Genomic DNA, 12,363 nt, shown 5'->3' on the forward strand with positions numbered 1-12,363 from the left:
ACACTTCAAGGTGAAGTTAGTTTCTTTTCTCCTGTTATTTCTACATTAAAGACATAGGTGTCATAGCAAAACAATAGTATTAAATATCTTAACTGTAACAAAGAGTAAACAGAGTCAACAACTGACAGAAGAGATGTGTGTTCCCCGTCCCAGCAGGTTAGTGCCGAAGAGGTTTGTTGATTGTCAGGAAAGTCATGTACAGCTATATGTAGCCTGTCATATAGACAAATATGGTGGCTGTGGCTCAGGAGGTAGAGCAGGTCATCCACTTATCACAAGGTCAGTGGTTCGATCCCCAGCTCCTCCAGCCCACATGTTGAAGTGTCCTTGGGCAAGGCACTGCCTCTGATGGCTGTGTGTGAATGGGTGAATGTGGCTCACATTGTGAAGAGATTTGAGTGGTCAATAAAACTAGAGAAGAGCTATATAAGCAGTTCATTTACCATTTACAACATCCTACAGTGTGAATCTCTTTGGACTGTGGGTTGGACAATCTGAAGATAACATTTGATTTTTAGCCTTTACAGACTAATAAGTAATAACAAAGAGAATCAGCCGATCAGTCTGTAGAGGTGTAATAGTTTGGTGCATGCATGATGCATTTTGGGAGTTCAACATTTTTCAATACTGTAAGAGAAACAAAAGAAACCCAGAAAATAATAATTTTGTCTTTTATTTTGAAAAAAAAAGCTCATTAGCTGTTATAATGAAGCCACTGAAACATTGATTATATGATAACTCAGTAGTTTCTGATTAACCTTCCACTCAGTCAAGACGCACTATGTCTCCAGGTTCTACAGTTCTATGGCTCTCTGCAGCCCTGCAGGTCTGTCCGCTGTTTGTCAGAGTGACTGCTGGGGTTTTGGATCATTCCTGGAACATAACAGCAGTGCTCAAGACTGGTGTATCTTTGTCCCCGTTGTCACTGCAACTTACTGAAAAACCAGAATGTTTCTAAGCAACAGTGCTCTAACACTAGAGGCACTTTCAGCTCTGATTTCCTCTTTTCTGATCGATCTGATGGGACTTCCACTTTAACATTTGTCTTATAAATGTTTGGTAACTTCAAAAAATGCACTATAACCCCCTCAGGCTACTGTGTATCCTCCCTAGGTTAGTGTTGTGTCACAGATTGTTAGGGTCATGGCTCAGAGTGGTGTAGAGGTCTTGCTAGGACAAGCAGCCCTCCTTCACTCCAACCAAACACTACTCCAACGAGCTACATGCTCAGCCATTAATTATAGCTGTGTGTGTGTGTGTGTGTGTGTGTGAGTGTGAGTGTGTGTGTGTGTGTGTGTACTTGTACTTGTACTTGCTACTTAGTAAGGACCAAAAAAAGTATTTTACTAACAGAGTGAGGACATTTTGGCCGGTCCTCCCTTTTTGAGACACCTTCAAATCACATGTTGAGGGTTAAGACTTGGTTTTAGAGTTATGGTTAGAATTAGGTTTAGGTTAAGGTTAGGGTCAGGGTTAGGGTTAGGCACTCAGTTGTGATGGTTAAGGTTAGGGTAAGGGGCTAGGGAATGCATTATGTCAATGAGTGTCCTCACAAAGAGAGAAGTACAAGTGTGTGTGTGTGTGTGTGTGAGTGTGTTGGAGTGTGTATGTGTGTGAGAGAGAGAGAGAGCACGTAGGCAATGTGTATGTTTGGAGTGGCTGTGTTCTTTGTCAAGTAAATGTTAACTGTGTGTTTGCGTGGCTGAAGTGGCCGTAACATCAGTGTGGGAGCAGGGACTGGAAAGTTGGAACAGTAAAGAGAGAAATGGGAAGATTTATATGTGAGGGAGGGATGGAGGAGGAGTGAATGAATGAATGGGGCTGGTCAGGGAGAAAGTGAGCAGGAGGTGCAGAGGAAATGTTTTATTCCCTCTATCTAAAAGCTTTTCTTGCCGGCAGACGAGCTCCTGACCTTTTCCCCCTCAGACAATGAATCATCTTTATTTTCTCTCCATCAGCCCCGTCCCTCCAGGCCCTGTGTGCACATGCTATATAGTGTATGGTTTTAGTGCTTGTATGTGCATGTAGCTCACTGAAAGCATGGATGCATAACCAGCAGGCTGCCATCTACTTTCTGTTTTTCTGTCAAAATAAAATACTTAATGCAGATTTTTTTTTTTCACTTTTTACAAATATAAAACACACACAAACACACACACACACACTGTACATACACCTGTTTAATGTTGTTCAACGTGTCTGTGTCCTCAGGTGAATCTGGTCTTGGGAAATCGACACTCATCAACTCTCTGTTCCTAACTGACCTGTACTCAAAGGATTACCCTGGGCCCTCCCAGCGCATCAAGAAGACTGTGCAGGTGAGCTTATTCCATCTTTAGCCCAGTTGTAGCTTCACGAGACCCTGAACAGACAGGATGCGGTTTTTGCAGTGAAAGGCATCTTTTCCACTTGTTTTCTGTCTGCAGAAAGTGTTGTGGACGGCTCGTTTTTGTAGGTGCTCGGAGCACCTCAGGCTTACACAGAAGTGCCCCAGATAGAAAAAAGTAAAGCAGAAAAACGCCCAACATCATTGGTGGTTTTTCCCCATTGTCCAGTACGGTGAATTGAGAGGCGGGCCTTCCCGTGGAAATAACGTCATGGAGGAGAAACTAGTGGTGGCTGTTGCTGGATACCTGGATTATATGATTTTACCAACCATGACTTGAACAGGAAACAACAGGCCTACAGGAAAGGCAGATCAGCGAGTTAACTTCACAACAAAATCATGGTTAAGCTAAAGAGAGGTGATTCAGTGGTTGCCTAGCTAGAATGTAGGCAAAAAAAGGCAGCACAGAGACGTCCTAATCTTTGTTGCTGTGGATGTTTGTGCTGTCCACTCATATTCTGGATCGGAGTCAAGTGCAAACTTGTGGTTTTGAGAAGTTGCTGCTTCCAAATAATTATGTTGAAGAAAGTGGGCTTTAAAGGATGCCGGAGCCTGTTTGAGTTACAGGCTGAACTGAGGGGCTCAATAACTAGAGATGATACTTCAGTACTGCCTGAAATACCGGATCAGGAACCGATGACTTCATAGTTTCACTTCAGATAAAATTACAGTTTTCCTGAACATCAGTTCTTCTTTGCTGCTCTAAAACAGTGACCAACATAGGAAGTTGCACTGTACAGCCACTTGGAACTACTGTTACAGAGCAGTGAAGAAGAATTGATTTCTGGTAACCAGCGCAACACTAGCCCTTGGCCGAGGTCACCGATAGGTGGACCACAGATGCTGTCCGATCTGGACCTGGACCTATAACCTATAAATTATTGAGAATTAGTACATCTTGACAGAATGTTTCTGTTGGAAGCGTTGCAGCTTTTCTAGTCTCTGCGGCACTGATCATGTGATGCTGCTCAGCTGATAACTGGCCTCAGTGGGTGAGATACACACAAACGGTGAGACGAGTCTTTTGCCAGTGTGAAAAAACAATCCATACGTACAAAAATGACAGCCAGCAATCACATCACATCAATACACATTACAAAAATGCAATAGCTGTATCAGTTGTATACTGCTTGTTAGGCCTTATCATCCTTATTGGTTTTCACTGATGAGCTGGTGGTGAAACGGGTATTAAATTGCATACAGAATTGAAAAGGTTGTGTAAAATCTTTCATTTCTCTTGAAGCCTGCGGAGACCCTGGTTGAGCCTTGACTGATGTTACATGTTTGATTCTGCTGTACGTCATGTATTCTGATGTAACACACACTGAGGGCGAGATGGGGATCAAAGTCTAAAGAATGCATCAGCATTTCTAAGTCACACATTTGTTGTGCAGACGCTAATGAATCCAATATTAAACGTGAGCTGAGATGAGATAAGAGCAGCAGTGCACAAGAGGAGAGTAACACTGCCTGAAGGTAAAAATCATCTCTCTCAGGGTTGTTTTGCTTTTGTAAGGTTGGAGCAGTTTCGACAGGACCTGTGTTGTGTAGATCTTGAAGTGAAAGAGCCAGCACCGAAATCCAACTACTTGTCAGTTTTTTGCTTTGCTTGATGTAAGACAAAATTTTTTTGTGTGTAATGAAATTTTGTGTCATGTTATATTTTAGAACATTTAATTTCTGATTCCTGTCTTGAACACAAAAATATTTTCCAGCTTCAGAGCCACAGGGCCTGAACCAGTCCTAGTTGTCACACTGTCACTGATTAGTGTAATACAGGAGAAGACAGCAGGAGGAAGAGAGATGGATGGAGTATCATGGAAAAAGAGAGAGAGAGAGAGAGAGAGAGAGAGAGAGAGAGAGAGAGAGAGGAATGGAGGAACAAAGAGGGAAACAGCAAGGCCACAGGGCCTGGTTTGTCCTTTTATGGTCATGACAAAGTGAGGAGGAGGAGGAGAGATCCTCCAGATGCTTCTGGAGCAGAGGACAGGAGGAGGGTGGAGAGGCAGTTTGGGAAAAGGGAGAAGGAGAAAAACAGAGCAGAGTAGAAGATGGAGAGCGTTACTGTGATGTGATGGGAGAAAAGGTAACAGAAGAGGGACGTGTGTGTGTGTGTTTGTGTGTTTGTGTGTGTGTGTGTGTGTGTGTGTGTCTGTGTGTCTGTGTGTGTGCGTGTGTGTGCGTGTGTGTGTGTGTGTGTGTGTGTCTGTACTGAGTGAGAGATGGGGTAGTGAGAGGTGACAGGGGAGAGACAAAGAAAAACAGGGAATTGGGTGAGAGCCTCCGTAGTTCCCCCAGGGCCTGAGAGGGTCAGTATCAGGGCAAGAATGTTCCCATGAAACACAACACCCACTACTCATCCCCACACACACAAATCAAACACAAATCAAATTTTAATACCCATTTTCTTTAGGCAAACTTTATGTGCAGCTGCTTGTGTTTATATATAATATAATATAATATATATAAAACATACAAAACAAACATAGAAAACATGGAGCTAGTAAACATTTTGCAGATGTTGTATGAGTGTTTCTCGACATGCTTCTCAAGGACACACACAACACCTTCTTAGTGAGTGACACTGACTGGGACCATGACTTTTGCTTGTTGATGAGAATCCTCTGACTGTGTCTAAACACAAGCAGCTGTACTGAAAGTTTTCCTGAAGAAAATTGGGCCTGAAATTTTCAAAATTCTGATGTAAATCAAAAGCTTTTAGAAAAACTGGTATTGAAGCTGAACACCCAGCTCTCCTGGACGTCAGCAACGATTGGCTGGGAAGCTGTGGATGCAGACAACTTGATATGATCATACTGCAAACAACAGATTAGAATGGACTCAAACACAGTCGCATGTGGAGTTGTGACAGTTTAGCCATTCTGTCACATCAGTTACTTTGTATCTCCACCCTGTGAGATACTGAGACGTCATTAGGTATGTTTATATGAGCAGAGAGCTCAGCCACAGGCCTGAACATCCTCCATGAACTAGGGCTGAGATTTGAACCTTAACACCTCTTTGGTACCAAAGGAAACATGACTGTAGGACCATGGCTTGACTATGATAGGGGTCTGCATATGAACCACACTTGCTTGACTTTGCTTTGTATGCTTCATTGTGTTGTAGACTTGTGTTGTAGACTTGGATAGAATTGTCATTTTTGTCCATCAATTTACACTCAACAGAACTGATTGCAAATTTTAGCAAAAACTGCCATAGCTCTAAATTGTGGTCACATTCCCCTTGTTTCATTTAATCAGAATTAATTGGAGTTGATTAGAGACCATTGAATTGATTGGACATAGTTTAGAAAGGCAGACACTTGTGTGTTTAGAAGGTCTAACAATTCCCACTACTGGACCACAAACAAACAAACCATGAAATCCAAGGAACCTCTGCACTAAAATTGTGGTGAAACATAGATCAGTGCGCTGGTATAAAACCACTTCTAAAGCTGTTAGTGTTCCCAGGATCACAGTGGCCCCTGGAGCCACCAGGACTCTTCCTGCAGTTGACTGTCTGACCAAACTGCTGCCACCACCATGCTCCAAACGCTGGAGCATGGTGGTGGCAGCATCGTGGTATGAGGGGGATTGGTCAGACCTGAGGGAAGGATGAACGCAGCCAAACACAGAGAGGAGAACCTGCTCCAGAGTGCACATGCACGGGGCTGAGGTGACGGTTCACCTTTAAGCACGGTGTCCAGCAGCATACAGCCAAGACACCACTGGGGTGGCTCAGGGACAAGTCTATTAGGCCATTGTAGGTTAAAAAAATATTCATTATGGAGCTGGGGGAGGGGGTCATATTCTGAGAAAAACCTACAGACACACGCACACACACAGACACACACACAAACCTAACTAGTAATGAGTTGCTTTCTTCTGAATAGGCCCAGTTCACTGTCTCCTCAAAGTCCAGATGCTCATGATAATGTGGTGTCACGAGTATTTGCTTTTCACTAAATCTAATTGCAAAGTATGATTTGATTAGTTCATCCACTGCAGATCTAATACACAGCAACCAGCGGTGCCTTGCTGTGATGAGGTTGATCCACCCTTACAAAGTAAAGTTATTTTTCTAAGTTTGTTTCTCAGATATTTGTGACTTAAATCTATTTTTTTCCTAATGAATTTATGACTGTAATGTCAACATTTCTGAGTTTTTTTTCTCAGAATATAACCCACCTCCCCCTTGCTAAATTTTTTTACTATAATTGCCCTAATATGCTGTCATACAAGTCTCTGACTTTCCTGGAAACCCTATAGAACATCTGTAGAGAGACCTGACGATGATAGTTCAGACACTTCCCATCCAATCTGACTGAGCTTGAGATGAGCTGCCAGGAAGAAAGGGAGAAACTGCCCAAATCCAGGTGTGGAGGGTCTAAATACTGTTGTTAGTGAGTGATTTCAGTTTTTCAGTTAATAGTTTACTAAAAATGTCTAAAAACATGGTTTCGCTGTGTTATAGATCACTGAGTGTAGTCCGATGGGCAAAAATGGAAACCTTTTGCATCTGCACATGACTGCAGCTCTGTTGTGCTCCAGTCTTTGCAACAGTGCTAAATTTACTCTGTTTTGGCAGGACTGAAAACATTGAGATTCTTCTGCTCTAAGCTCCTTTTCAGTCCGTCGCTCACATCAAACCTCATGTGAACCCCACCAGCACAACGTGGGCGTAACTGCCCTCCTGCAAGTCACAGATGGCGTGTGTAAGCGTATTTGCCATGGGTGCTGTGGTCTGAGGCTGAGGAAGAGAGACGGGGTCAGAGTATTTTTATTCCAGAACAATCTCATGTTTTGTCGCTCGCTCACATTCCCCCAGATCAGATTTCTTTTTAAATGATGGTGCTGAGACTGACGGCATATTTGAGGCTTTCTCCCAGATCTGTTTTTCTTCACAGAAACGGTGGAAATAACAGATTTGGTTTTTGAGATGGCTGAGATGTCATGCACGCTTACACACTTACAGTCCAAACACACACACACACACATGCTTGGACGCACAGTCAAGCTGAGATATGTCAGATGCCTGCGGTGCATGATATATATCCTCAGCTGTAAAGTCAGACAGATTATCTGAAGGTTTGTGGAAGCTGAAGAATGTTTGTGTTAGCGAGAGGGCTGTAGTTTGTGTTAAAGGGCTGATCCTAAAATAACTAGATGGCCTTGTGAAACTATGCAGCAAAGCTGAGGAACAGCAGGCGAACTGTAGGAAACGATAGCTGCGTAGGACTCAACGTGAATAAATGTGACTGGAGACTGAGACTGATTTTGTTTGCCTGTTTATTTTAACAACAGTATGTTGGATTCTGGATTACTTTAGCACCATGCGCACACCTCCATGTCATCAGTACACAAGCAGTAGTTTCAACTAACAAGGTGACAGATGCATGGTGTGAAAATATTCATTCAAAAAATCAGGGTTAAATTCTACAGCTGCTGATGATCTGTATCAAATGTAAAATGTTCTGCTGTTGTTGTTATAGTTGACCGTGTCAGCCCCTCTTCTTCTCTCAGTGTTTCATGTCCTGCTCGTAGGGACATGTCCTCATCGGTCCCGGAAGAGTCACATCTCCAGTGCCTACAACATCCTCGGTTCCTTCGGTTCTGTAGAAAAATAAGTAGCAGCAGAATTTTCAGAATATTGGCATCGACCGAAGTATTGGCTCTTGTGATGTCCCGAGGCGCCAGTTTGACCTGCCTGTTATACATCGGTAGCAGTCCTCCATGACTACACAGAGGTTGTTGCACATTTTAGGCAACTTACACTCACTTTTTAGAAAAAAGAAAAAGAACTTAATGTCTTTAAACCCAACTGATGCTGACTGAAGTGACATTACTTTATCAGGCATCATGCAGCTCTCTGTGGAGGCACAATCATTTATATTTTATAATAGATTATAACGTAATTTTTATGACCCTCTCCATCAACAAGAAAGCCAAACCAGCTTTGGGTATCGAGCCGTATGTCGTGCAAAATGCAACAGACTAAAAAGTTTCAGCTTTCAACTTAGATGTCGCTGCAGCAGTGCTTTCCCTCCATACACAGTTCAGTGTGCAGCTGGGGGGCGACCCGATAGCCAAGTGGTTTGGGCACGTACCGCAGATGCTCTGCAGGCGAGTCACCGGCCCGACTCTTTCCCGCGTGTCAGTCCCCCTCTCTCTGCCCCATTCCTGTCTCTCTCTACCGCCCTGTCTAATTTAAAAAATGAAGTGTGCAGTCATTCTTAAAGACGTTCAACTTGGCCACTTCATATCAGCCTCAGAATGAATTCATTCAGGAGTTAGAGTTTATTCGTTTATTCATCCATCACTCTGCTATTTACATATCACTGCTCTAAATATTTGCTGCTTAGTGGAAGGAAAGAGTCTGAGTCTGAGCGCTCACACACACGACTGACAGATACGCACTTACAGTGTGTTGATGTATCATTGCTGCCCTGAGTGGGAGAGGGCAGTGTAGGCCAACGTGTGTGGGCCCACTCTTGCTGCCAGAATGTACTCTGAAGTGTATTTGTGTTGATCCTCACAGATTGAGAGTGATTACCAGAATGGTGCAACAACCAGGATTCATGTATGACACGTGTTTCCATTCAGATTTCAGAAGTTCGAGGCTAAGACATGAACACATGTGATCAACAGGAAAGGTTTTATCAGCATTCCGCTAAAATGTGTGAATGTTGGCGTGTTGCAGGTGGAGCAGTCTAAAGTGCTGATCAAGGAGGGAGGTGTCCAGCTGACACTCACCATTGTTGATACACCAGGATTTGGAGATGCAGTGGACAACAGCAACTGGTGAGGAGTGCTCTCAGGATTAGTTTTTTTTTTTTGTCCAGAAAAATATGTGATTAGATTTTGCAGAATGATCTGTTTTCTTGATCTTTCTCTGCCTGATATCTTTCCTCCACCTCCCCAGTTGGCAGCCAGTCATCAACTACATTGACAGTAAGTGTGAGGACTTCCTGAATGCAGAGTCGAGGGTAAACCGCAGATCCATGCCAGACAACAGAGTCCACTGCTGCCTGTACTTCATCGCGCCCTCTGGACACGGGTAGGTGCTGCACGGGATGAAGCTGTGATGAAATGAGGCAGATGTAACATGAACTAAGCTGAGACAAAATAAGACAATAGTCAGATAAAATGATCTAAGCATAGCATTAATGCTGTCAGTGTTCGTCACAGTAACATTGACTCCTTGTAATAGCTTAGAAATACCTGGGATATGCACATCTGCCTCAAACACAGATATGATGACATGTCAAAACACTGGCAGTAAAATATATTTATTTATAATATTAATTCAATAGGTGATGATACAGTTCATGAATTGTGTCAGTGCTTTTCATAATGTATTTTCTGTTAGAACAGTTGAGGGTTAAATCTCAAGTACAAACCAATGGGCTATTAGTCAGGAGAGAGACACACTTTAAGTTGATAGAACAATGGACATCTTTGCCTCATCGCTGTGGCACCAGCTTTAAATTTTATCACCTTATAAAATTGTCATGACGATTGTGTCAGCAAGCAGTTACTTATATACATGTCCAGCAGACACAGGGCAACGATAGCATGTTTCTGGTCATAAACATAAATCCAATATGTCTCCCTTTAGCTTGGTTTTGGTCTGTACCAAGAAAATCATATCTGTCTCTTAAGCTGCTAAATGCTCCACTATGTTCACCTCTTAACTATGTCTGTCTGCCATGTGGTGCTGGGAGGGTAGTGTACAGATGGCAAACAAATGGCAGTAAATGAAAATAATGAAGATACAGGCTGTAAAACCAAAGCAATTAGCTGAGAGTCAGGTGATAATTCATTGTTTGTCAGGATGAGCAGCACCTTTGTCTGTTTGTGGTCATGGATGCTGTTAACTAACATTATTCTGCACAGGTTTAAATCACTTTTGACATGTGTTCCACATGGCAGCGATCACACTGGGTAGGCCCGCAGTTGCCGTGAACCTGCTTTATTTCTCTGTATTTGGCGAACATCTAAAGGGAATTGTCTGAATTGCCCTATGATGTGAGGTCCACAGAGCACAATTATTGTTTTTGTGAATAGATTGGCTTACACACAGCTGGGAAATCCCCAAGTTGTCAGCATTGCACAGTTGCATTTTCCCTCTTGTCAAATAGCGCCACGCTGTGAGGTGACTGAAGCCCTTTTATGATTCTTTGTGATTCGGTCTTAGTGAGTCAGGAGTCCTCTCCACTACGTCTAACCTAGGTGCTACTTTTAGCGCTAAGTGGTGTTCTAAAGTTAGGACTGACACGCCCCTTTCTTTTTTAGGAGTTTCTCCTAAATCGACAGGTTAGGAGCTACTTTTAGCCTGAATATGCTTTTTGTGAATCTTTGGTTTGGTTTACTCCAAGGAAAAGTCCACGGTGCCACCCAGCTCCTTCTCCTTTGCCGAGCAGAAGGGTATAGTGAGTGTGTGTCTGTGCCATAGACGTGGAGGCTGCCAGCCAGTGTTTGTGACCCACAAAGGTTATATAACCCTATTCTGCTCATGCTCAGTAGAGTTCTGCTCTCCATCACAGATTCACCCAGTCAGAGCGTAGGCTCACAGAGGCAGACCTCTCATCTCAGACAAACACACTCTGTCCTCTGATAGATAGTGTGTGTGTGTGTGTGTGTGTGTGTGTGTGTGTGTGTTTACTTGGCATCACTAGAGGTTTTTCCCTGTTTCTCAGTGTAGCTGCAGAACCAGCCCAAGAGTTAAAATGTGGAGCTGTGTTCCCCCCTCAGGATAAGCATAATAACTCAGGTGATCTGTTGCCATTATCAGGTCAAAAGTTAAAATTCTTTAATGACATCACCGTCAGCCTCAGCTGTACTGTACGCATTAGTGCCCATTAGCACATCTTAGCATGCTAAATTGAGATAGTGAATGGAAACATTAAACCTGCTCAACAGTTACATGTTAGCATCGTCATAGTGATCATGCTAGCCTGCTGATATTTGTATTTAGATAAATGCAAGTGCAGACAGACTTGTTCCTTATTGGAAGTTTGAAGGAGGCGTTAGAGCTCCGACCCTGACTGCTGTCCTGTCTTTTACATATAAGTCAAGGGGCGCATGAAAAGACGGGAACGTGTAAAGCTGCCATCACGTTTGCCTAAAGAGGTGCATGTCTGAGAGTGGTTTAAAACTGAATGCAAATCAAACAAACCATGATGTCCGTTTAATAAAATTGCACAGGTGCAGTTCTTCATGTTTGGACAATACAGTAAGTTTACTTCACTCGACGGAGCTGCAGAATAACAGTTTGTCACTGCTGCCTCCAAAAGTCTCTGACATGTGACTGTAAAATTTGAACCACTGCATTAGAAGTAAACTTCATCCTTATGTTTCAAAGCTCGGCTAGGGAGAAGACAGAAAAGTGAGTCCAGCTTTCTCTCACTGCTGGTTGGATAAATCTCTGTCAGTGTGTAGAGACGATTTATCTGGAAGAAATAACATTTTAAGATCATAGAAGTGCCTGGACAGTCAGACTTCATGTCCCCCCCTCCTCAGACCAGACGCTCTGACTTCTGTTTTATACGGGGTCACAATCACTGCAGCGCTCCTTACACTGCATTACACACTGACCTGACCCTGTTTTTACCAAGTGGTTCTTTCACACACTCTTTCTGTAATAAAATAATAGCATTCATATAGTCACACTGGGCCAGAATTCAACCATGTACTATTGTATATTTACATAATTCTCCCATTGTGCAGCTCGTACTCATATTCCTACTCACTGCCCACACCAGCAGTCAGAGCTGTGTGTCTCTGGCCTCACAACTGAAGATGAGTCCCTCTTGTCATTCAGACAGAGATGGAGGCCCTGTGGATGTTTTATAAAGATAATCCCTCCTAAACTCAATATGACATAACCATGAGTTGTCCCCACAGAAGAAGAGCAAATAGGACAAGAAGTCAGTCATGCTCTGTTGGCTTTATTGTATCTTTGCTTTAGGCTAC

General features: G+C 43.1%; 1 protein-coding gene across 4 annotated transcripts in view; it reads left to right on the forward strand.

The window, feature by feature from the left end:
• Positions 1–12,363, forward strand: part of septin15 (septin 15) — a 54,830-nt gene that overhangs the window by 25,420 nt on the left and 17,047 nt on the right. For all 4 annotated transcript variants that reach the window (XM_071489340.1, XM_071489348.1, XM_071489322.1 and 1 more), the window contains exons 3-5: positions 2,212–2,318; positions 9,089–9,189; positions 9,311–9,445. In XM_071489340.1, coding sequence (XP_071345441.1) covers positions 2,212–2,318; positions 9,089–9,189; positions 9,311–9,445 — 343 coding nt within the window. The remainder of the gene's footprint in view (positions 1–2,211; positions 2,319–9,088; positions 9,190–9,310; positions 9,446–12,363) is intronic.

The sequence above is a fragment of the Trachinotus anak genome, unplaced genomic scaffold (genome assembly GCF_046630095.1).
Source record: "Trachinotus anak isolate AG129_WGS33_773 ecotype Australia unplaced genomic scaffold, CSIRO_AGI_Tana_v1 ptg000002l, whole genome shotgun sequence".
In the NCBI taxonomy this organism is placed as follows: Eukaryota; Metazoa; Chordata; class Actinopteri; order Carangiformes; family Carangidae; genus Trachinotus; species Trachinotus anak.